Here is a 24,032-nt window from a genome sequence, read left to right as displayed (position 1 = left end):
CAAATAGCTGTTTACGGTCATGTAATTATAATGGTTGCATAAATATATAGATGAAGCCACACAGTATGTGTACCTGCAATATACATTATAACAATCATTATTATTTCTAGCATAGTTTCTACTTGTTACAGTAGTAATGTACTATTCAGAACTGCAAACAAACTCTCAACTGGGCTGGTGACTAAAACTAAAAAGTAATTATTATGCATGAGTTTTTTTCACCCATGTCTGTTGTGTTGCATTCAAGATTCGAAATCAATCACTCAAGTTTCTGGACAACTGGATTGGAGTCATCTTGTTTATAAGTAATAACATTACTCTAATTTTCATGAAATATAAATATAACAACTGTGATTATTTCATCTCTATAAAACTGTTTATAGTTTGTTAGATTTCAGACTTTTGTTAAGTTTGTTTCATCTTTTTCTTTATAGTGTGTAAGAGAACATAGATTTACATTTTAATGAAACAGTTAAATCATGAAGACTGAAATAATTTTTAATTATTAATTACACTAGAACAACTATGCTGTTACTTTTATTGTGTTTTAATATATACAACAACCATTTATTTTTTTTGTAGAAGGATGACTGATTATAAGTGTCTTCCTGGTAATTTTAAAACAGGTATCCTGTTGTGGCTAACGAAAAATTATGTGATCTTCCTGTCCCTCATCTTGCCAAACCAGGAACTTTAGTATTGGTGTGGTCTACCAATAATGACAATCAGATCAGTTTCATCAAAAACCAACTTTTCCCTCACTGGTCAGTACACCACTGTGCAGATTGGTACTGGGTAAAGGTATGTGTCGTAGCTTTCTTTCTAAATTTCTTTTCGTGTTAGTATGGTAAGCCGCATTGTGTTTTATGTATCAAACTGAGTCTCAGTTCTAAATGCTGTTGATGTTATTTTTTCTATTGGCTACACACAGGTCCCAAACAATGATATAAACAGTTTTTGATTTTTTTGTGTATTATACAGTTTTTTGGTGTCAAAATTGGCCACATTGGGATTGCATGGTGGAGACTTGCATTCATTCACCCATGAATGTTGGCCTCTTTATTTCTCAAGGTTTTTTCAGCTTAAGAAGCTACTGATGACACAAGTAAAAGACCTCTCTTTTACAACCTGTGAGGCAGCCAGTCTCAGTGCTTTGAGAGGTCAGTGCTTATTGATGCAACCTTTGAGATTGTCACACAGTACTCAACTCATTTCTTCCAGCTTTGTCCTTAAGCTTTTATAATTTTTCTTTAATTTATTTTTTTGAGAACTTAGATGTATGCTTTGCAGATTTGAGCATTATTCCTTTCCAAGTTTACTTCAATAGAAAAAACAATTACCAGTATATTTATTTTTAATCACTTCTGTAACATTTCTTTTCAGAATTACTTTTAATTTTCTCATTAGTTTATGGAAAGAAGGACTTCCAAATTTACTTTAAGATGGAACATTTGTTTTACCTGTTATTTTGTTATTCACATTTTATTTGCATAATTCAAAAACATAGCAATGGAATGCTTCAATCAGGGAGTGAAATTATATGATCCTTAGGATTTGCAAAGAGGTTAGTTTTCAAAATGCATGTAACAAATGTTAAATGACTGGTAAGCAGTTGATAGTTTTATTTTACATGTTCTCAAACATAAACTGTGTTGAGGTTTTCACAATACATCTTTATGCATCTGGACATGAAAATTAATACACTTTCTGAAAGAAGCATTTTGATTATGGAGTGTTTCTTTACTGATTAATCATAAAATGTCAAACAGTGCAACGTATCAAGAGTAAATATGTCCACCAAAAGCATGGTTGCTGTCTGACCGAGTTTTCATATGCTTCTAATGAGCCTCTTTTATTGATTTGTGAAAGATAGTTCTATTCCTCTATAAGTGAATTTCCCTGGTCATGAACCTTTTAACTGGCTATTTGGCACAGATGGCCAAGTTGCTTTGCACTAGTAAATGCTAAACAACCAAACTCTGCTCCTGAAGAGTCGTTGGATGAACAGGGAAAGCTGAAGAGTGTTCCAGACACCTTCAGTTAGGTTTGTGTCTGGAGATCGAGCAGCTCTCACATTGTTGACAATAGTCTCCTGAAGAAACTTCTCTGTATCCCAAGCACAGTGTGGCCAGACATTGTTATTAATAGTGTCAATGTCCTGCTGCTAATACACCAATGTATGACTTCAGGTAAATGTCCAATATCTCATCCATGTACTTCACAATTATCAAAATGTAATTACATTCATCTACGTTTATTTGTTGGTGCTACAATGACCTCTAAAGTTAAGATAAAACCTCAGCATATCCATGAAAAACATGACCATTCAGTCTTGGATTGTCTGAGTTAGAAGACCTTGACCCAAATATCAATGATCCTGTTTGTGATTCTGAATCAGCAGCATCATAATACAGGCTCTCTCTTACCACAAACTAGCATGTTTTAGTGTATTATGGATTGTTTCATTTGGTGCAAAACTCAGAATTTGATTTTGTGTTCACTATAAGGGGTTTGAGCAAACCTATTTTGTATTAGGTTTGGCCATTTCCATGCTGTCTCTTTTGCATGGCTTCTGTATCACATCCAGTTACATGAAGGAACACTTTGATTCACATCTACATTCATGTTATAGTTTCTTCAGATTTAAATTACTTCTGATACATGGTTGGATAATAAATAAACATATTGTGAGTGTGGAACATGTAAACCACTTCAATTAGTGTTTTGTTTTAGCAAAGACCTTTTGTTGGAGGATTTGGTGAGTGTTCATGAGTAAAAAAGTTACTAAGAGTGAAAAATAACTCACTCATTTCTTGAAAATGTAAAAATTCCTCACAAATTTGGTAAAATTCAACATTCAGTATTTGTTAACATTAAGAAACGGTAATGCTTAGCAGAATTTGAATAGTTTTGTATCAACTATTATATTTTTAAAACTTGTAATTTTTAATCATTTCATCAACAGCACCACTTGGAGAGAAAATACTGAACTGTAGTTTTATGAATAAATATAATGAACTGTTTAAGTCTAAATCAAGCGTTTCTGTTATCTGTGAATTAATGCTCCTAAGACGTGGGATATATATTCAAGACTTTATGTTTATGACACTGTGAAACTTTCATTCATAGTCTCAGTATTCTTGTGAAAATTTTCCATTTTTAGTTTGTAAAAGAAGAAAGGTTTCTAGGCAACTAATGAGGAGCATCAACAAAATATTGATGGTTTTGAAATTTGCAAAGGAAAAACAAAAGGTATAATGCAATGTTGGTTTAGGTATTCACAAATAACTTTACACTGTGTTATTTGTTGTTCATCAAAGATGTGAGCCTGCATGTAATTTCCTGCTGATACCATTAAACTTGGCTTCAGGAATTTAAAAAAACTTCATAATTCCCTATATAATTCCCAATTCTTTCTTCCTTGTAATTTTGAAGTTAAGATAATAGCAATGTACCTGTAACCTTTGAAATGATCTCAGACCCAGTATACTTCTGCTTTGGGTTTTCTATGTGTTCACCTTCTGACATTCAGTATTTATTTTTCTATGTTTGACATTTTAAGGACAATATGTTTGTATTTATCCTTTTTCATGTCAGGTAACACAGAAGGGGGAACCAGTTTATCCTTTTGGTAATCGACACAAAAAGCCCTATGAAAACCTTATAATTGGCAGGTTTCTTGTGGACAGTCATGACATGGAATCATTCCAGCTAGTAGAAGATGACAAAGTGCTTGTCAGTGTTCCTAGTGCTGTTCATTCTCATAAACCTCCTCTGTCTGGTAAGTGTTGTACTTCAGTTGATCAGTGATTGAAATATACTGGCTTCGAATTTTCTAAAATAGTTTCAGTGTTTTAAAGATAAACCAGTTCTCTTTAATTCATGTGGTTTATCACTGATGTGGTATTTTCTCGTATAAAGAACAGTCACTCAAACATCCTTTTAATTTATACAATTGGTGCATATTTAAACTGCATTTAGGATGACTGCTATAATAAACTTGCCCAACAATAGGTACAAGTACAGCTAGGAAGAAACTTTCATGGAAGAAAACATGCAGAACACGGATTGTACTATTTGCACCAACTTGCTTGTCTTTACTGGTTCTGTAATTGCTTCATGTTAGTTCCTACCCTGTTTTCATTGATATTCAAAAGTGGCTGGCATATTTTTCTTTATCTTCTGTTTTTATCTGTTGTTTTTTATACCTGGCCATGTTGGTATTCACAGGAACAAGCTTGCTGACATCACAGCTTAAGTCCATCTGCTCTGGTACTGTCACGATCATACCTGTTCATGTACCTGTCTTACATATGAACTGTGGTCCTATGTTCGAGGCTCGGTTTTGTGCCAGTTAGCAGTGAACTTGCTGTAAGCAATGTGATAAGATCAGAAGGAGGACTTTGTTCTGGCTATGCAATGCATTAGTCATTCAAGTCACAATAGCCCATGCTTTTCTGTCGTGCCATGTTTACATTTAGAATTTACCATTGACTTTGGACAGCATCATTGGTGGTGGTGCTGCTGCTGTTCATCTAGACTGTGTTTTTAGCTTTTAACGGGCAGTTGATCTTTTCAATTCTACTTAGGTTTAAAAAAAAATGCAAATCCTGCATTTTGACATGCACCATTTTTACCTTGTTTACTTTGACTAATATATATTTGTTGGCACATTTGCATTTTTTTTTTTTACCTTATATAATGTTTACTTTTTACAGGGAATTGGTTTGCTTTAACAACAGAAAGAAACAGTTCCTTTTTTTTATACCAAGGTTGGCTCACTTTTTTACTGGTTGTTTGGCACATATAACTTGCTTGCTTTTTTCCATTAAGTGCTGGTGAACTATCCTTTTACATTTTTACTGGGTGTTTGGTGCAGATAGTCTAGTTTTTTGGTTTTTCACCAGAAATCACCAACAAACCAAACCACAGTGTTCAGCATTTTACAACCAAGAGCAGCAGCACCATTTTGGATGCGTCTTTTTTATGGGTTTGCCCCTGATTTTGGACACTATCCGCTTAATTGTTTTTAAATTGCTATGAGCCATTGGCTTTTGAAATTATGTTTGAGACTTTCATCTCACTTTTGTACATTGTTTAATTTTTCACTCTATTTACTTTTACATTTTTACTGGTTGTTTAGCTTGCATAATCTAGTTGTATTGGATGAAAACAACCAAACCAACCAATCAACTGGAAGAATGGTATTCTATTTTACACTTCAAGTACAAGCAGTCGTAAAAATAAATAAATGAATTAATTAAATTAATTTAGATTATTTGATAGAGATGTATGCTTTGTTTGTATAAATTACACAGTTTTCTTATCTGAATGAAAACTTTACAGTTCAAACCACATGATGAGTAATTCATATTTTCTCTCATGATTCTTTTTATACACTTTATTACTGTAAAAGGTATGTTTGTCACATGTGTAAATACACTTTGTATCAGAATATTCAACATCAACTATCTACATTGTATTTAATTAATTTGTGGAGAGAGTTTTATACTTTTAAAATATACTTCTATAAATATTTTCTCTTATATAATGTTTCTGTAAGTGAAACAGTTTTATTTTTCCATTCTCATTAAATTCTTGTTTTGGATTCAAGAATCGATTTTGTAATAAAAGGAATTTGAGTGCAAAAAGAGTTTTTATTCAAAACCATAATTCTATTATGGAAAGTTTTCTGTGTATAAAGTAAGGAATTATATTTCCCAGTAAATGTAAAACAAAACTAATGTATGTGGTATTTTATGTTTTTCCTTTCAGAGTTTCTTATTAAGAAAATAACATACTTTTTTAAAATGTATGAATATATCTTTGTAATTAAAAAAAATGATTATGTTCATTATTTATACTTGCAATAGAAATGAGTTTATTTAAAATTCAGGGGAAAACTCTTGATAGAAATTGTGAAAATTACCTTTTACACATAATTCTTAATTTAAAACACTGAATTTTCTTATTGGCATCATTCAAGGTCTTGCTATTTGTTTTTCTTTACTGAAGGTTAGACAGTTAAATTACATAAGCAGGAACTGCAAAAAATATCCCCACATGTGCTGTAAACAATATGATATGCACTTCATCAATACCGTCACATGTGCACTGCTAACAATATTCACTTGTGTCCTGCTACCTTAAATCTTCAATTAAAATTTGTATTTGAGAATGGCTGGTATGTATATTAACACTTTTATTGATGAGAAGAGAACAACGTTTTGACCTTCCTATGTCATCGTCAGGTTAAGAAAGAAAGAGTTTGCAAGTGACTGTTGCTGGACACGTCTTACCGACGAGAGTAGAAACAGGTACAGGATTGTAGGGGGCGTTGCAGTTGGATGTTAGGTTATTAATTAGTATAGGTACAAAGGTGTTCCTTTATATTGGTTTAATTTTAGTTTTAGTTGCTGTATAAGTTAGGCTTCTTTGGTTTTGAATTTGTTTATATTTGTTTGCAAAAAGATGGGAATAATTTTCTTTTAATCTGGTTTTAATTTTGCTTGAAAAACCATTCTTTAAATATATGCTTATATGTCAGAAATAAAACTGTACATCCCATCTTTGTGAGTTCCTGTTTATGTAATTTAACTGTCTAACCTTCAGTAAAGAAAAACAAACAGCAGGACCTGGAATAATGCCAATAAGATAATTCAGTGTTTTAAATTAAGAATTGTGTGTAAAAGGTAATTTTCACAATTTCCATTAAGGGTTTTTCCCATAAATTTTAAAGAAGTACCAGTTCTGTTATGTAGGTGATTAACTTAGTATAAGTTTTAACCCTTCAATGATCCCACTGACTTCATCTGTAATTATTTATTTTGTTCTTGCTGTCTATTAGAATGTAATTATGTAGATTTCCTAATTTCATATGTATGATAGTTTTGAAAAGCATCTCTCTCAAGGGAAAGAATTTTAATTATTTGTCTGATTGAATTGTTAAAATAATGAAATTGTAAGTTACCATGGATACTGTTATACACAGAAACTATATTTCATTATCAGAATTTCACAGATTAAAGATTTTCAATAAGATACTTTTTGACTGCTAAGGAGAAGTGGAATAATTGAAGTAATGACCTACAAATGATATACAGTGGAAATAATTTGAAGTATTACTGATGTTACTGTTAATAAATCTGTTGGTGTTTGAGATATGAGGTTAAGGTGTTTGTTGTTTTAACACGTCGTTTGCTTATTAAAGCAGTTTTTTCTCATTGATTAATTTCTTATAGTTTCCATTTCATGTTGCTAATCATATGCATCTTGCCCTTCAAATTAGTGCATTTTGTATGGTTTTTTTTATTGTTGTAGCTTGTATTAGAATGAACAAGGTATTAAAATAATGTTTTGTAGCTGAGTTAAGGGTACATTAATAAATAAAATTGAAATTGTACCTAAGTAATCAAGTACACATATTTGTAACCATTGCAGTCTGATTAAAAAAGTTCAACATCTCCAGTGAAACAATCAGAACCATTTCTTGATTTTTGGTAAGATTGATTAATTGGGCACAATGCGTAAACTAGAACTTCTATCTAATCTGTACTTTATTCAAATTATTCTTATACATCGAATAAAGTTTCTCAGTTGTATTTTTTGTATAATTTATTTATAGTTTTATATAAAAACTTTAAGTTAATAATAGTTGAAAAGCTCTTCATGAACTTGGTTGTATGGTTACAATTCATAAATTTTCTTTACATTATAATTGTGAGAGTTTCTAAGATATGTTAATTGATACTCTGATCTGCTGGCTTTTAAACAGAAGTTCTGAAATCTTATCTCCCAGAAGGAGCCAAAGGCCTGGAATTATTTGCCAGATACTTATTACCACACTGGACCAGTTGTGGTAATGAGGTTAGAAGTTTATTCTCTTTTTAATTCTGGTAATGTCTGTGTGAAATTTACTGACTTGTGAATATTGTTTTTGTAAATTCTTTGATAGTCATCAGTGATTAATATGGTATCTTTGGGTCATCACAGGTCCGTGTATTAAAATGCAATTCATATGCATTAACAGATTAGAAAAATGTTTTGTTAAAATACCATCACTTTTTTAACAGATACAGGGAGGTTAAAGTGTGTTATGTGAAAGCAATTTTGAATATATAAATCAGAAAGTTGCACAAAAACTACAGCTATTATAAAGTCACCTGGAGCAGTATATATCAGTGTTGCATTAATTTCGCACGTACTGAGATGCTACCAAAAACTGATCACCTTAGGAAAGTGCATGAAAACAGCCTCTTCCAATAATAATGTACATGTTCTCACATCATAAAGATATGTTCACATTAGAAATTTAAAATTTCCAATATAAGGATGTTGCTTTGTGCCAGAAAATTTCAAACAACCAAACCAGCCAATATAAGGATGTTCCTCATACATAATGGCATTAGAAAATGAAGGAACATGAACAACTTGGGGCATCAGGACCATCCAGAAAGAGACCTCCAACAAGTCTTATTCTAGTCATGGTAATCAAAGTGGAATGACTTGTAACAGATGAAAATCCAGAAACACAAAGATCAATGGCTCAAGCAGCAGTACACAATATAATGAAGAACCTTGATGTGGAACATCAACACAAGTCATTTAAAGGCACACTGCTTCCATGATATAACCAGAACAGAAGACCAACTGTAGTAAATAGTATGGATGGTTACCTAGCCGGGGAAGAAATGGTAGTATCTGTGGATATTTGATAAATTGTTTATGCATTTTAATAACAAATCACAGAAGTTTGTACTAATCAATAAATAAAAGAAATTTTGAATAGTGATACATATACACATGTTGTAATGCTTTTCAAAGGGATTCATGGCCATTGCTAGATAAGGCACCATTGATAAATTAGGAATCAGAAGCTGGAGGTGCAAAGCTCTGCTAACTACAGGACCAGTATTCTGGCTTTCTATAGGATTTAATACATACATCTACATTTATTGAATTATTCAGTGCTATTTATTATACCATTATAAACTATCTAGAGAAAAACTAATGTGATGTTAGCTTGACATGATGTACTTCTTAAATACATCTCTCTTAAGCTTGTTGTTAACGTGACATTCTGTACAACTTAAATAACTACCTAGTACAACTTAACTAACTACCTAGAGAAAAGCTCTTTGTTATCAGTACTTGTCTCTGTAGAATGTCTCATCATTAACTTGACGTGATGAACATCTGAAATGTATCTCTGGAGTTTTGTTCATGTGATGTGGTGCATAGCTTAGTTAATTCAGTGGATAAAATTTTTTTGTCAATTGAAGGGCATTTTAACATAATACTTGTCTCTAGAAGTGGTCTTCTGTTTGCATGACATGATATTCAAGTTAAGACCCCTGGTCCTGAAAAACTGACCCTCTCCCCACAGACATTGCTCTAAATTTTGAAATATGCCACAGAAGGTGCTGATTGGTAGGAAAAAAAGTATTTGACTCTACCGTTTTATCTTTTTTTTCAGATTTGAAATCCATGACGCATTGAAAAAGGTATAGCTGTATATAACAATAATGGTTTTAGAGGTTTCATCATTTCCATCTTCTCCAGAATCAGTAACGTACATATTTGTTTCTTCTAATATAATTTGATATTTGACCTCTTAGGTCAATTGTCCTTCCCCATTACTTTTCTTTCTCTACTTTCAACATCATTTCTTCACTTCCAGTTAATCTGGTTTACTTTATTCGAGTATGAATCCAAAGGTAAGTAGCATCTACAGACACCACAGTCTCCAATCTGTCTACGTTTATGTTCCTGGTAGGACATTTTACAGATTTCACTATTGAGTATATTTTTACAATCAGAAGAAAAAGGTTTTTAGCTTGGATTATTGGATTAAGGTTATGTAAGCTGGTGCCTTCAATTTGTTTTTCGGCTCTAACATTTCTTCCTTAAATTTGAGTCAGTTTTTCCTGACCGGAGGTCTTAAATAAATCATGAAAGGTTTCTTCTCTGTTTGATGTCATCTGTATTTGAGTTTAAAAACATTTTTTATATGATCCTCATTTTTGCTGATTTAGTTCATATTGTCCTTTACAGGTTTTGAAGTTACAAAACATAGAATGCTTTGAACCAATATTTACAACTGTAGAAGAGAGTGAAAACTGAACTGGTAGGAGGGTATAACATAATGTTAGAATTCTCACACAACTTGTAGTGAACAAAAATCGAACATAAATTGTTTTGCAAACAAAAACTCTTATTCCGGTATAGACTTGTCAAAAGTAATTGATAATTTCACGGTTGCATTATGGAAGGAATGTTCCATAATACTATTGTGTTAGATTTTAGTTTCAAAAATCTTTTGATCAATATAATTAACTAACTACTTGTCATATTTCTGATTAGTCAGGTAGTTCCTACTATCAAGTTTATGGTAAAGTGTACAGTTACGATATTTTTGTATAGTTTACATTTATCAACTTTGTTTTATGAAATGTATTATTTTTTAAATAAATATTAAAGAATTTTGGTGTGTATTCTCCGTAGTTAACCATGTATTTCTGCTACAGTTCACCAACCTGGTGAAAACGTGAAATCAGAGTATGTGTTTTGATCTTGAGACGATATTCCCGTTGTTCAGTAATCAACATGTACACATAAACTGGTTAGTATCTTAAAAATATTAACTTCTTGTTCAAGTTCGCAACTGTGAGCATCGGTTTGTAAGAAATGTAATAACAATAGCATTTAATGTTGATATCATTTGCACTCGAAATGTTAAACAAATATTAACATATTTGTGATTTCAACTCTTGATGGCACTAGTATAGGTACATTGATTCCAGAACTGTTACTTTTCTATCTGACGTACGTATATTTTATTCTTAAAATAATTTTTACAACCTGCATTTGTATTAAAATTATTAAAAAGTAACTAAAGTTACATACACCACACATGAAAACCTGGAACTGGAATGGAAGTTCACCTTTTTGTTTTCTTTCCATGCACTGCATGGACAGGAGGTAAGGGCGCTCGACTCGTAATCTGAGAGTCGCGAGTTCGAGTCCCCGTCACACCAAACATGCTCCTCCTTTCAGCTGTGGGAACGTTATACTATATCAGTCAATCCCATTATTCGTTGGTAAAAGGGTAATCCAAGAGTTGGCGGTGATGACCAGCTGCCTTCTCTCACTACTAAATTAGGGACGGCTAGTACAGATAGTCCCTGTGTAGCTGTACGCGAAATTCAAAACAAACAAACAATCAGCTGTTAGCAAGACCCTCTTAAAATTTGTTTCAATTACTACAAAATGCAAAGAAAGCTTTAAAATGATAAATGAAATAATTTCTTAAAATATTTTCTAAATGTTTAGCTTAGACCAAAACGAATAAAACTCGTAAACTATGATCTTTCAATGTTAAATCTACCATAATGATTAGGGTTTAGTAACTGTCAAGGGACAACAGTAGTTTTATAATGTGGACTTTTGTACATTAGTGAATTAACATATATTTGCGATTAATAATTAAAGTAACAACGGAAATATTGCGAAACTTTACATTTCTTATCGAAAAATCAGTTTGGTTAAAATCGAATAAAGAAGAGAAGTGGTCTTATGAAGAATTAGAGGTTTGTATGTCATTTTCTGAGTGAGAGCTTAGCAAGTGAAATTCACGTATTCTTTTTGTACAAAGATTTTTAGAAAAGTATCATTGAACTAATTTATAATAGAGCAAATTAAATACTTTTAGCTTAGCGTCTTATAAATGATTCCATACCGTAATTTTAACACATACGGTAAATGGATTCTTTCATAACCCTAATGGTTAAAGGATTATACAGACAAGCCTTATATGCGTATGAAACCGGGTCGATGGGTTTTTTTCCTCATAGCGAGTTTGAAAGCATAAGACCAAGGATAACTGGATAAATGAAAAAAACTTCGGGAGTGAACCGAGGTGTGGTTCGATCTCCTGAAAATAGGTTTGTTTATTTTTGACACAGTTTTGGATAATTTCACTTTCTAACACTAGATGGAGATTATTGACCATAAGAAAGGTCTGCTGTTGTTTCTAAGTCGCCAGTAGAAAAATATCGAAGTGTGTGATTTTCAGTAGCGTACTATTCTAAAGAAGATCGCCAATAAAACGTCTGAAAATACACAAAAAACGCTTATAAACTCGGGTGTGTATCAAACATTTCAACAATCAAACCCACAGCAACAATAATGCTCGTTTGTTTGTTTTTGGATTTCGCACAAAGCTACTCGAGGGCTATCTGTGCTAGCCGTCCCTAATTTAGCAGTGTAAGACTAGAGGGAAGGTAGCTAGTCATCACCACCTACCGCCAACTCGTGGGCTACTCTTTTACCAACGAATAGTGGGATTGACCGTCACATTATAATGCTCCCACAGCTGAAAGGGCGAGCATGTTTGGCGCGACAGGGATGCGAACCCGCGACCCTCAGATCACGAGTCGCACGTCTCAACAATGTTGGCCATGCCGGGCCTAAGAATAATGCCGAATAATTAACTCAAATCCGCAACATAGAATGATAGAATACAAATATAAAACAAACTCCGCACGTCGTTTGTAGAATGAGGACAATAAATAGGTTAATTTGAATTGCAGTTCTTAATATTTGTCCAAATACATTTTCACTTCTAGCTTCAATACACACACGTGTGTACTTCCATGTTTATGAAATTGCGATCATGAATAAGTTCATGTTTAATGTGGTTTATAAAAAAACAAAGGCCCGGCTTGGCCAGGTGGTTAGGGCACTCGACTCATAATCCGAGGGTGGGTGATTCGAATCCTTGTTACATCAAACATGGTCGCCTTTTAAGCCGTGGGTGTGTTATAATGTAACGTACACACCTTTATTTATAATAACAAAAACCTCTATAATCGAGTTATTATTACCTTTTAGACTACTCAAAGCTATCTTTTCTGTAAAATGTTAATTACCTCTTGGTTTACCTCTCGTGATACCTCTTACTAAGGAGCCTCCTATTTTATAGCCAAGGTTATTACATCAACATTGTGTCAACACATTATTATATTCTATATCCTTTGGCCCGGCATGACCAAATGGTTAAGGTGCTCGACTCATAATCCGAGGGTCGCGGGTTCGAATCCACGTCACACCAAAATGCTCGTCCTTTTAGCTGTGGGGTCGTTATATGTGACAGTCAATCCAATTATTCGTTGGTAAAAGAGTTGGTGATGGGTGGTGATGACTAGCTGTCTTCTCTCTAGTCGTTTTATTCATCAAATTCTTTCTATTTCACACCCAGATCTCTGTTCTTCAACTTCTTGCTATTTAACACCCAGATCTCTATTCTTCATCGTCTTGATATTATTTCACATCCAGATCTCTATTCTTCATCGTCTTGATATTATTTCACATCCAGATCTCTATTCTTCATCGTCTTGCTAATTATTTCACACCCAGATCTCTGTTTTTCATCGTCTTGCAAATTATTTCACACCCAGATCTCTGTTCTTCAACTTCTTGCTATTTAACACCCAGATCTCTATTCTTCATCGTCTTGCTAATTATTTCATATCCAGATTTCTGTTCTTCATCGTCTTGCAAATTATTTCACACCCAGATCTCTGTTCTTCAACTTCTTGCTATTTAACACCCAGATCTCTATTCTTCATCGTCTTGCTAATTATTTCATACCCAGATCTCTGTTCTTCATCGTCTTGCTAATTATTTCACACCCAGATCTCTGTTCTTCATCGTCTTGCAAATTATTTCACACCCAGATCTCTGTTCTTCAACTTCTTGCTATTTAACACCCAGATCTCTATTCTTCATCGTCTTGCTAATTATTTCATACCCAGATCTCTGTTCTTCATCGTCTTGCTAATTATTTCATACCCAGATCTCTGTTCTTCATCGTCTTGCTAATTATTTCATACCCAGATCTCTGTTCTTCATCGTTTTGCTATTTCACACCCAGATCTCTATTCTTCAACTTCTTGCTATTTCACACCCAATTCTCTATTTTTCGTCGTTGTGCTATTTTACACCCAAATATCTATTGTTCGTTGCCTCACCGAACACTTCACACCCATATTTCTATTATTCATATTCTTGGTAATTATTCGACACCCAGATCTCTATTTTCCATCGTCTTATCGAGATGTCTATTCTTCATCGCAGATAGCCCTCGTGAAGCTTTGCGAGAAATTCAAAATAAAACAAAACAATGAATAACCGAGATACTTTTATAACTTTTATCATATGACATAATGTTAATAAAACACGTATGCTAAATTTTATCGTTTTAAGCCATACATTCTGCAAGAACGATTTGCGTTTTCTGTGGTTGTACTGTGGCACGATAGACAGATAGCGCGGGCAACGTGTTTCTCACTGTGTATTTGGTTCACAGCAAGTTCCTTACCATATAACAGTACAGTGTAGCTATCGCTGGACGGCTTACAACAGCTCTTTCCGAAGAGAACATGTTGAGCCGTCGTTTTGACCGTTAGCGGTCTCACCATCTTAGAGGTGTATTTTCTATGGATTTGCACCTTACAACGGATAGTGTCATTAGCGATGGTGACACTGTCCAACTTAATTGTTTTAAAATGGTTATGAGCCATGGGCTTATTTAATTATTTTAAGTTAATATTTGATTTTTTTAAGTTTCTGCGGAGTCCATAAAAGAGAATCGAACCCCTGATTTTAGCGTTGTAAATCCGTAGACTTACCGCTGTATCAGCGGGAGACTTTTTTTAGTTTTAACTCTATTTCCAGATTTTATAAAGATGTTACTTTTTACCAGATGCTTGGCGCAGATAGCCAAGTTGCTTTACGCCAAAAAACACCACACAACCAACTGCAGACAGAGATTCGTATAATGAATGATTAAATTATGTCGTACCAATTTAAAAAAGAAAAAAGGAGAAACGGGAACCTTTGTAAAATAATTACACACGTCAATATTTATTTACAAATTAAAGATGTTTTTATATAATAATTATTAGATAAGCAACTATTCCACAAATCGTGAAACCTACAGTCCAACCTCCATCCACTTGTTCCTCACAGGCCAGAATATGCATCTTGAATTTGGTTTCATTCACGAAGTAGATAGATCCTGCACGAAGTTGTGCGCAGTCGTGACCTGTTAAGCCCTGACCTTTTTTAAAGGATTTCCTTTCCCTTCTTCAATGTTTTATGAGTAGGCTTGAAAATGATGCGCCTTGACAGCTTCTTGGAATATTGTTTGCAGTTTGCAACTGCTAATAGTTTTTACTAGGCGAATTTGTTTGAAGAACATCCGGGAACTGTTAATCTCGTGCTCCATGTCTTTTAATGTTAAATAATCTTGCAATGTAGCTTAATTTTCGAAGTTGCTGAGAACCTGTAGAAGTCAGTACACTCGTTTCAGAAGCTCTCCAATTTATTCAGAACACGTGGTCCAGGTTCTGTATTTGACACACTATCTTCATAATGTTCTGTCTTTTTCTGAGGAGTGACGAGCCTTGCACCTTCTTGGAATATGTTTTCGAATCTGAAAGTGGCGCTTTTTTTTTTATTGTTCGGCGAATCATTTGTTAATTTGGAGAACATTCATTAATGGATACACTTGTTAGATGAACGTTCTGTTAAAAGCTGGTAGATTAATGTTAACGTATTATTCACAGTCTAGGTCTGTATTACAGTTTGGTAGTGGCTTATTTAGGTATGGGCTAGAGGGGGCTAAGCCCCAGGGCCCATAGTCTTAATGTTTAGGTCTGTATAAAAATTCTTTACAGATCCCTTATCTTAATAATGGTTACTAATCAGATTAATATTAAAAGCTTTGTAAATCTATAAAAAACACTGTTCACCTCCAGGGCCCATGTTCTTAATGGGAACTCATTGATAATTTTGTTCTGTGTAAAATTACATGGGATGTACGGCCCACTAAAATTATTAGCCCCTGGGCCCACACAACCTTAGATCCACCACTGGAGTTTGGTCATCCGTCAGCATGTATTAACTAAGTTACTGAGAGGCTGTACTCGCACAACATTCTCTTCGAGATTTTATAGTTGACATACAAGAAAATAGTCTACAGTGGTAAAATGGTTAGTCTGAAGGGTTATAAACGCTAAAACCCAGGTTCTGATACCCATGGTGGGTGGAAACAGCACGGGTTATCCATTATGTAGTTTCACACTTAGCTACGAACAATATGCAAGGATGAAATCATTTAATCTTACCTCAACCGAGACCAACCATTTCATAAGTTAGACGTCATCTTCTTAAGCCAACTTTTGTTAGTAACTATGTTTGACACCCATAAGAATAATCGTGTGTTTTTTCTTATAGCAAAGCCACAAAGGGCTATCTGCTGAGCCCACCGAGGGGAATCGAACCCCTGATTTTAGCGTTGTAAATCCGGAGACATACCGCCGTACTAGCGGGGGGCAAGAATAATCGAGTTGGTAACTAAAATATGGTTTAATTACGTCAGTTGTCTGTTAAAAAAATTGCATTGAACGTTAAACAGTAATTCTCCACTTTTTGAAGGGGGAAATCGTTTCCGTTGCAAGATAAACACATAAGGTACAAACGTCTGTTTGCAGAAGGTATCAGTTGTTATCAAGACGTAGTTGCTGTTTAATATAAAATTATTTTTTGGAGTAAACCGGTTACGTGAAGTAGCGAATTCATCACACACACGTAATAAAGTCTTATAAGTATGTGTTTCGTTATATCAAAGCCACGTCCAGTTATTTGTCGTGTCTGCAAAGTGGAATCGAACCCGTAATCCTCGTGTTTTGAATCCGAAGACGTATTGCTGTGCTACCTGATGATGTTTTATACAGATATGAACAAAATATAATGTTTAGATTTGAAGATTAATACAATGAGGTTTTATTATTTCTAAACTTTTGGAAGTAGAAATGAACAAAATTTATGTGATAAACCGGATGAAAAAACAACCACAACTTAAACCTAAACGTTATACTTCTAAAATGAGGCAATATGTTATAAAGTTGAGAATTGAAACCTATATCATAGAAAGGTTGATTAGTTATTTTCTAATAAAAATATAATGTTTATAGTTTGATACAATTCTTTGCATTCATTTTATTTAGTTTAATATGAATATACACAGAAAATTACGCGATGAAAGCAAAGCGCTATCTAGTAGCTAACATCCCAACTTTTGGATTAAAAGGTTTGAGCCATGACAAGCCTCTCAACACGCGCGTTACTTTCACCTGTGAGTTGTTTTACCTCTTCCAATTAATTCTTTTACTTGGTTAAAAGCATGTTCGTATGCTGCTGATTGATTCTGTCCTTCCAAATGGCCAGTAGTTTTAAATTAGGGATGGCTAAGTCTGGAACTTAGAGTTTCCAACCTCTTAGTCCATGTATCACATTTTGTTGCTTAGTTTAAAAAAAAAAAAAAAACCTTTCTGAAAGAATCTGACGCAATGTTTTATGCTTTCGACAACAATTACCTAATGTTTTGAGCTGAAAGGATGAGATTTGATTATAATATGTATAGGCCTAGAATTATTCAAACTTATTTAAACTCTGTTATATTTGTCGATTCTGCTTGAATAAAAATAAATTACCATTACTTGTACATTGATAACCTGTAAAGCTAAGAAAAGACATACTGTGATAATATTTCACAAAATAAAAACAAGATGCTAGGTGTTTCAAAGATTACTGCAGGAAAGTTCGGCATTGTTAATACTCTTATAGCTCCAGACTCGTAATCTGAGGATCGCGGGTTCGAATCCCCATCACACTAAATATGCTCGCCATTTCAGCCGTGAGGGCGTTATAATGTGACGGTCAATCCCACTATTCGTTGGTCAAAAGAGTAGCCCAAGAGTTGGTGGTGAATGGTGATGACTCGCTGCCTTCCCTCTAGTTTTACACTGCTAAATTAGGGACGGCTAGCGCAGATAGTTCTCGTGTAGCTTTGCACGAAATTCAAAACAAACAAACCATTAGATGGCTGGTGCTTAACTTTGTAGTCATGCTTCTCTCAAGATTGGTGAAGCTAAACACTAAGATATTCGAAGTAGCAACTCTTTATTTGTCAGTCATATGGGTCCCCTGATGAAAGAGTAGTAAGTCTATGAATTTACAATGTTAAAATTCAGATAACCCAATGTAGCTTTGCTTTGAAACGAACAAAAGATTATGTGGTGGAATTCTGAACTAAAGCAATGTAAACTCTAGAATGTAATCTCACTTTCTTTGTCCAGTGGATGGCGTCATCTACTGCCATCCGTACCCTGACAGCATTGGTCGGCTGTCACGTTCAGCGAAGGTCATAATCGGCTAGCCGTAGATAGTTCAGTGTACAACCATTCATCCCACATTCTAAATACACTACTGAAATATTCTTGTGGGCATATACATCACTTACTAGAGGACAAAGGTCAAAGTAACAAAACAAAAGCATATTTACTGATTTTCTGGACCACGTATCGTCACCATGACAATTCAGACATTAAATAATTAACACTTTTGAAGATCTGTATAACTACAGAAAGTAGAAAATACGTGACATACCCACATATCACAATATTATCATCTAGTTAATATTCTTGTTTAGTGTTACTGTTTATATCGCTAAGTTATTAGGATATTGTGACTGCAAAGCTTGGTTTGCTTTGTTTTGAATTTCGCGCAAAGCTGCACAAGGGCTATCTACTAGCCGCCCCTAATTTAGCAGTGTAAGGGTAGAGGGAAGACAGCTAGTCATCACCACCTACCTCCAACTCTTGAACTACGCTTTTACCAACGAATAGTGAGATTGACCGTAACATTATTATGCCCCCACAGCTGAAAAGGCGAGCATGTTTAGTGTGACGGATATTCTAAACCGTGACCCTCGGATAACGAGTCGAGTGCCTTAACCATCTGGCCATGCCGGGGCTGACGGTAAAGCATTGATTTACTGTTTGCATTTCATCAATAACAGTATATTGTCAGTGCCTGTGATTTTCTCAAAATGAAGCTGCTACTGATAATGCACAGTATATTTTTACAAGCAAAGGAACAATATATTCTATGTAGGTGTTAAAATTAATAGAATGAAATCACAGTGTTGATAAATTCTAAGTTTTAATGTTAAACTAACAGCCTCTAAAAATATACATAATATTCTGAGCATTTAATTAGAAGAAGAACAAATAGCAAACATTTATGTTAATATCCAAGTATTGTGTAGTTATTGTTCCGTATGAAAACTACTAAAACACTTATGACGTCAGATTATAAAGGAACAATAACTACACAATAATCTTCCAATATGGTGGACAAAACAAAACAAATGACTAAAGACCTTGGCAAGTAATCGTATTTTGGCAAATTAGATAGTGAATCAAAGGCTGGATACTTGACTATATTGTCGTTATGCGACACAACAGGCCCATACACCATTCAAAAAATCAAATGAGGCTATGACGTAAAGTTATTACCTGACACAAGAACCGCAGATAGGTACTATGATAATATTATCAAATTACCCTCTGTGTTGTGGAACTATAAATTCAAACAGACACAAATATTCATAGGCCTAAAATTTATGATAAAGAGATACATGCCCTACTTTTGAACCCAAATGTGGGAGAGGAGAAAAATGAATAGTTGACGTGCTTTTCATAAGAAAGTGTCCCCCTCCCAGTGCCACAGCGGCATATCTTCAGACTCAAATCACTAGAAACTGAGTTTCGATACTTGTGGTGGGCAGTGGACAGATCATCCACTATGTAGCTTTTTGATTTGTTCCAAACAAACAAACATAATACTTTTTGTCGATGTAAATGTAGTTCTAGGTAAATTGGTTACATTAGATTATCAACTGAAAAATAGACAACTGACAGTTGTTTGCGTTTAAACCGATATTTAAACTTACAAGCAATGAAATGTACAGAACAACCTAGTGTAAGCTTAACTACTGCTTGTAACCAACCCTCTTTTACCAATGAATAGTGGGATTGACCTAACATTATAACGCCCCTGAAAGGGCAAGCGTGTTTGGTGTGACGGGGATTCGAACCCGCGACCCTCACCACAAACTTCTTAACAGCTTAAAGTTGCGTGCTCTAAGTTTCACACAATTTTCAACATTGCACAAATCACTGTATATTTGTATGTTTCTTATAGCAAATAAGTGAACTCGAAGATAGTTGTTGTTGACAGTATTTAGTAAAACAGGAAAATTTTAAACTTTATTTAAATCCACATTCATTTATTAAATATACTCGCTTAAAGTAATTGTATGAACTATGTTGTTGCAATGATTAATAATTAACTAATTAACAAAAGCTAAAACTGTTTATTAGATGTGAAGATTATAATATTTCAGTGTTAATTAACATACATCAATAATTATAATTAGCATCACTGAGCATTAATATTTTGAAATTTCTGAGACAAAAACTGTTTGGCACAACACAACTTTGATTTCTTGTGTTTATTTTCAAATTTCCAAATACCTGTTGCAATATTATCACTGTTTATGACTATGAACATAAATAAATAAAATACATAATAAAAAAGTCTCGTATTACTTTTTTATCTCCAGCATCTTTGATTTATGAAACGAAAGTAATTTTTCTGATAAAAAATAATACACTTTGAACAATTTTTTTGTCTTTACATAATATCTGGAAGATATCTACAAGTAATCCAGAGCGCTATTGTTTAAAGCTACTGTTAAACAAAGGGAATATAAAGTTCGCCAATTACTTTTACAGTTTCCTTATAAGAAAACATGTATATATGAACAAAGATTGGATTTTCAAATTCTTTCACATTAATATTCATTAAATCAAGCCTTTCTTGAAGAAGATAATTCTTGTGAAAATAAGATTTTTTTCTTGTGATGGCTTCGCTCCTCGAGTCAGTAAAACTGAACATTGCCAGCAGCTAGCCTGACAGGATTTCCCCACAAGTTTAAAAACAAATTTTGAAAATTTCTTTATCAATAAACTGTCTTTGAGGTTAACCTGTAAACTATCATCAAATTACATTTTGTATTTTAAAAATGTTAATCAAAATTGTAAAACGATATCGCCTAAAATACGTTTTGGGATTACGCACAAAAATAAACAATAATTTGCAAAAGTAATTTTTTTACATCGATTAAATGACAAAAATTGTACATAAAATTATGCTAAACGTAACAGAGCATAACTTATAAATGATGCTGTGTTATAATGCTAAGAGTAATTACCTTGACATTTCAGACGTCACGCGCTGATTGGCTGCTTCAAGAGGTAAAGATGATGATGTAATAGACCCGCCAAGTGGCGGAGATATTACGTGGCATCATATTTCCAGAAAGTGGCTCTAGAGAGTGTGTTGCTAGGATCATGGTTCCACGAAGTGGAACCAAAAGGCCTATTGCTAGAATCACGAAATCTTTGAATTACATATTGCTATATTAAGACTTCATCAACGTCAGTATTTTATAAGTAAATTTATTATTTCTATTGATTATATTTCTCTGTATCATGTATAACATTAAATTAGTTCCTACCAAATTATTTCATAATACAGTGTTACTATAGGAGGACGATGCTATGAAGGAAAATGTTATTATAGTTTGTTGGATCAATACTATTATACTATATTAATATAACATACTTGTTACAAATATCTACCAAGAAAAGGACGAACTTTTCGTGATAACATCTGTAAATATTACACAATAACTTAACATACAAATTTACAGTTTCACTTCATATTCATATTTCATCATTTTTAACTTTATGAATTAAATATATTCTTAGCCTATTCCCTTACCCAAATAACTATGGTTGTTATTTGTTGTATTGTGTTTAACAGTAAATGAGTTCTTGAAAAACTGTTTCACTTTACACAAGTTGATAGTTACTTTATGGTTTTCTCCTATAGTTTACGCTTTGGACAGGACCTTCCAAAGAAGATTCTGTTTTTTTTCAGTTTACTTTCTCTGGGATTTGAACATTCACCTGCATGTTTGCCGTGCGAAGCGATACAGAAAGGAGAGTAGAGGATCCTGCTGGTTAAGAGGGTCCTACTCCAATAAGCCATTTTGGCCTTGAGTTCCTAGGGATGGCCCAACCAGGGTCAATCGGCTGCTACTGTTGGGCTAGGGTCAACCGAGTATCAGTTTTGGGCGTTCACAGTGGATGTTACAGAGATTGCATCTGATGCTAGTGTTTGGGTATAGTGTTCACAAAACCCAGGCATTGCTGCAATGCCCTTGTCTAGTATTATAGTGCGTCCTTTTGTAGGACTCCATGGTGGGTTAGGACAGTGAGCACTGAATCTTTCTCTTTCTCTTATAGATACCTCAAATTCACATAAAAATAAAATAATAAAAATCAGGTAAATGACTACATAGAGACAACTCTTTTCTACAGTCACTACCACCTTCAGATTCTGTATCTCAATTTTTAATTTTTCATCCCTTATCTGACAAAATCATAGGGTAAATGTCTCGCTTTTCATTCAAAAGAACACAAAGGGTTGGCTCTCCCAAGTCTGCCAAGAGGCAACGTTCTGGGGACATTTTGGTGGAAATATCTACCCAAAAATACAGTGAACCCTTTATGAATTGTAAGGCCATTGGAGATATAATTAGTGAGGTCACTCCCCATGCTACTCTGATTTCCTTCTGAGAAGTGATCGTTGAGAGGGATTTGAAAAACATTCCCGAGTCGGAAACCCTCGCTGAATTTTCCAGCCAAGGCTTTTCTGTTGTATGCTGTATCTCTGTTCGCTAGGACGAAATTATGCTGCTGTGTAATGTCCTGATTTTGACATTTCATCACCACACCCACCTATCCAGGCAGATTATTTGAAATGTAAGGTATAGTAAGACATTCCGAACCCTCTCCGATGTTTCTAGTGCCAGCTGTTCAGACATTTAGAGGCATTATGTCCTGGCTCTTTGACGTGTTCTCGTTGTGGTGGCAAAGACAACGATGTCTACTGCGTTAACAGTAGTGTTTATCATCCCTCTTACTTTCTAGATGGGTGGAGAAGAAAGAGGTTATCGTTTGAAAATGGTTGACAACACTTCTTACCCCAAGGCTGTGGTCTTATTGTCCCTACGTCTAAACACTGCTTGCATTACGTTCCACTGTTACGTCTTCTACACTACGGGAACTTTAAAGACCTAAGAATGAAACTGTTAAGTTCTACAATTCGATTGCAGTATCTCAAGAAAAGGCAGTGGGCACCGATGACTTTCCGCATTTATTTCAGTCTATAAGTTCAAAATAAGAGACGATTTGCACAGATAGCCTTCGTACAGTTTTGCGCGAAAACTCTAAAACATACTACGTAACTAGTTAAACCACTGAAGCTAAGAAACGCACAATTTTATAATTCAATATACAAGTAAACGGTTTGGTGTGTTTTGAATTTCGCGCAAAGCTACACGAGAACTATCTGCGCAAGCCGTCCCTAAGTGGTGTAAGACGAGATAAAAGGTAACTAGTCATCACCACCCACTGATAATTCTTGAGCTACTCTTTTACCAACGAATAGTGGGATTGACCGTCACATTATAACGTCCCCACGGCTGAAAGGGGAGCAAGTTTGGAGTAATTGGGAGTCGAACTCGCAAGTCGAGTACTTTAACCACCTGGTCATGCCGGGCCACAAGAAAATGGAAGGCTTAAAATAATTGTAATTATAGTTGCGTCACTTGTTGAGGACTTTTTCAAATAAATATCCAAAAATACTATCTATAATATATTATAAGTGTAGCTGTAAAGACGTAATTACTGAGGGTTCACCCTGAGGACATTTTACTAACCTTTTGCCAAGTAGCTTTACAGAAATGAAGTAATCTTCAAGGATGTGTTCCTCTGTCATCAGCTTAGTTCATCTTCATCTATTGGGAAAAACCCGAAAAGCTCCGAAGAGGCAGAGCCAACTGAAGTATTGACAGACACTTGTTTCCCAAGGTTAGTAGTCAGGAAATCATAGTTAAACAGGTTTATTAAAACAAAATGCTAAACGTGACACACCTCTTATCGGATTTAAAAACAGTTAGACAATGCGAATTCAAGTATTAACACATAGGA

General features: G+C 34.3%; 1 protein-coding gene across 4 annotated transcripts in view; it reads left to right on the top strand.

The window, feature by feature from the left end:
- Positions 1-10,493, top strand: part of Mettl4 (Methyltransferase like 4) — a 45,977-nt gene extending 35,484 nt beyond the window's left edge. For 2 of the 4 annotated variants that reach the window (XM_076491252.1, XM_076491251.1), the window contains exons 5-8: positions 627-801; positions 3,598-3,781; positions 7,775-7,866; positions 10,054-10,493. In XM_076491252.1, the coding sequence (XP_076347367.1) occupies positions 627-801; positions 3,598-3,781; positions 7,775-7,866; positions 10,054-10,122 (520 nt within the window). In that variant the 3' untranslated portion in view covers positions 10,123-10,493. The remainder of the gene's footprint in view (positions 1-626; positions 802-3,597; positions 3,782-7,774; positions 7,867-10,053) is intronic. The other 2 variants (XM_076491253.1, XM_076491255.1) reach the window with 2 other exon arrangements.
- The last annotated feature ends 13,539 nt before the right edge of the window (positions 10,494-24,032 follow it).

This window comes from Tachypleus tridentatus, chromosome 2 (assembly GCF_004210375.1).
Source record: "Tachypleus tridentatus isolate NWPU-2018 chromosome 2, ASM421037v1, whole genome shotgun sequence".
In the NCBI taxonomy this organism is placed as follows: domain Eukaryota; kingdom Metazoa; phylum Arthropoda; class Merostomata; order Xiphosura; family Limulidae; genus Tachypleus; species Tachypleus tridentatus.
The sequence above is the reverse complement of the archived record's forward strand: the minus strand, read 5'-3'. Positions and strand labels throughout refer to the sequence as shown.